The following is a 2,512-nucleotide window of genomic DNA, read 5'->3' as shown; positions in this document are numbered from 1 at the left end:
TGATCAGCCATCAAACTCCCCCCTCCCTGCCCGGGGCTGCTTTCTTCTCTGTCTTCCAGGACCAGAAGATCCTGCTGTCCATCTACAACATCAGCATGTCCCTGCGGGACGTGGCGGCCGGCACGCTGCGTGGCCCCGAGGAGGTGGCGGTGTGGAAGGTGGCCAGGAACACGGAGGTCGTGCTTAGGGACTGCAGGAAAATCTGCAAGGTGGGAGCCCCTGCCCCTTCCCAGGCGCCCCAGTGGCTCCCGGTTTCCCAGCCGGGCTGCGGGTAGAGCCTGCCCTGTTGCACGCGCTCTCCTGGCTGCCGCTTGGGAGCCTTCAGGCTCTTCTCCCCGCGGCGTCGCGGTGGGGKTGAAGGTCTGCGCCGGCTTTATGGCGGGGGGGTGGCGAAGGCACACCCCGGTGAGCTTTACACCGCCCGGCCCTGGCCCTGGGGAGCGAAGTCCGGCGGTGCCAGCGCGGGACGGGCTGGTGGGTTCTTACCAGTTTGTCACCTGCCCTTGGGCCGCGATGCCGCGGCCGGTGGGGACGCGGAGCCTCCCTGGGTGTCCGAGCCCAGCTGGGCGGCAGGATGCTCACTTGCCGGGTGGGCTCCCCCCGGATGCTCTCTGGGAAGAGCAGAGAAAGGTGCCAGAGCAAGAAACCGGGTCTCTCCCCAGGAGGCCGGTCTGCAAACGGGCTTGTGCTGCATTCCTGGGACTCTGCCGGGGAAACCCCGGCCAGAAGCGTCGCCCATGGGTGGCAGCAGCAAATAACCCATTAACGGGCAGGGGAGGCCCYGGGGCGGCAAAGTGCCACCTGCCAGGCTGCCGCCGGCTCTGGCCACGCTCAGGCCGTCTGGGAGGACGCTTGTCCCTTCCCGCCATCGCCGAAGAAACGGACTTGGGTTTAATTCCCGGAGGTCTCCTGGCCTGGGATGGGGATGCCTCCGGTCTGCAGAGTCACCCGGAGCCTGGCTTTGGGACAAGGCCTGGCCTCGGGGTGTCTGGGGCCACCGCAGGCTTGGGGGGGGGCTGGCTGGCTCTGCTGCAGACCCGAGCTGTCCGCGGAGCACGTCCTCGCCGTAGCCGCGGGTTTGCAGGGCAGCGATGTCCCGGGCACGTCCTCGCCCGCGACTTGGTGCCGACTCAGTGGCTTTTGTCCCCACTGCTAACGCCTGTGCCGTGGGGGGGTTGTTCCCGCTTCCTTGGCGTGCCCCCAGCAGAGCCTGCCGCCAGCCCCGGCGCAGCCCCGGCGCGGAGGGCCCGGCCGCCGCAGGAAGCAGCTGAAGGAGATCGCGCGGAAGGCGGAGAGGCTGTCGACGTGCTGGGAGAAGCTCTACGCGCTCCGCTCCCCCGGCCGGGACTCCTAGGTCCTGCCTCCGCGGCGGCACGGCGGCGCCCGTCACCTCGCCCTCCCTGGCAGGTAGCAGCTCTCGGAGGGACCTTCYGCTCGTGCAGGGCCCCCGTCGGCTTTCGCTGCGAGTCGGAGAGCCATGCTGCTCTGGTTTTGTGGCTGCAGGTGTCTTGTTCCCAAATCTGGAGCAAATTCAACTCCGCAGTCAGCTGAGTCGATATCGGCGGGTGCCAGAGTTGAATTCGTCCTTTCGTTTCAAGTGATGCCCTGGGAACCGGCCCTGGCGCAGGTGCTGGATGCCGGCGGGCTCCTTCCCTGTAGGATGGCTGCACAAGCTGGCTGGAAAACCAGAAACTGGGGGAAGAGGAGGGGGTAGTGCTGGAAAAAGGAAGAGACATTAATTTCCGTGATGCTCCTGTCCCTGGCTATGCATCGCCCGCCACTTTCTTGGGGACAACGGTCGCTTTTCTGAGCATGAGGAAGAGGATTTGGGTCACGGGCCTGAGATTCCTGTTGGAACTGGACTGCTGAATATCTGCAAGTCTCTGATGGTGGCCAGGGTGTGTGCACGGACAAATGTCCTTCTTGCATGACCGTGGCCCTGAGATGCGCGGAGCAGCGTAACCCCAGAGGTCGGGGGTGACCTGGATGCAGGACTGTGGGCACTGGGGAAGCAAACAGGAGCCGCTGGCCACTGAGGGCAAATAAGCAGCAAAAAGGGGGGAATGGTGGCCAAACCTCTGTGTGCCCMCAAGGGCTTGAACCTGGTGGAGATGGGCAGCATCTCCCGGCCAGCGTGTGAGTGCGGCGGGACCTGGCTCCTCGGAGGCATGGGCACCCTGGCACCCYGAGGGAGGCTTGGTGAGCGGAGGACCCCTCCATCCTTGCGTGCGCCCCTGCTGCCCTCGGGTGGGCGATAGCCCCCGAGAAGAAAATAAAACCTCTCCTTCCCCTGGAGGCCTCTGCCTGCTTCATCTTGCAGGTGCCCAGGATGGTGGGACGGTGCATTGCCACCAGCTGGCACCCCAGGGGACGTGGTCACATGGTGATGGTGGGGGGACCCCTCATCCAGGGCTCTGGGCTGCTGTGCTCGGAGGACCCCGCTGTCCCCCTCCGAGTGCCACCTCCCCTGTGTGGCTGCTCTCTGTCTCTCGGCACCCAGGGGCGAGCTCCG

General features: G+C 66.0%; 1 protein-coding gene across 1 annotated transcript; it reads left to right on the top strand.

The window, feature by feature from the left end:
• The first annotated feature begins 215 nt into the window (after window positions 1–215).
• Window positions 216–2,295, top strand: LOC112969774 (transcription initiation factor TFIID subunit 4-like). The gene is made up of 2 exons (XM_026073439.1): window positions 216–1,407; window positions 1,504–2,295. Exons 1-2 carry the CDS (start codon window positions 376–378, stop codon window positions 1,549–1,551), a joined length of 1,080 nt encoding a protein of 359 aa, XP_025929224.1. The 5' UTR covers window positions 216–375; the 3' UTR covers window positions 1,552–2,295.
• Window positions 2,296–2,512: the final 217 nt, after the last annotated feature.

The sequence above is a fragment of the Apteryx rowi genome, unplaced genomic scaffold (assembly GCF_003343035.1).
Source record: "Apteryx rowi isolate R43461 unplaced genomic scaffold, aptRow1 scaffold_0, whole genome shotgun sequence".
NCBI classification, from domain to species: domain Eukaryota; kingdom Metazoa; phylum Chordata; class Aves; order Apterygiformes; family Apterygidae; genus Apteryx; species Apteryx rowi.
Note: the sequence above shows the minus strand (reverse complement) of the source record. Positions and strands in the feature narration are given on the sequence as shown.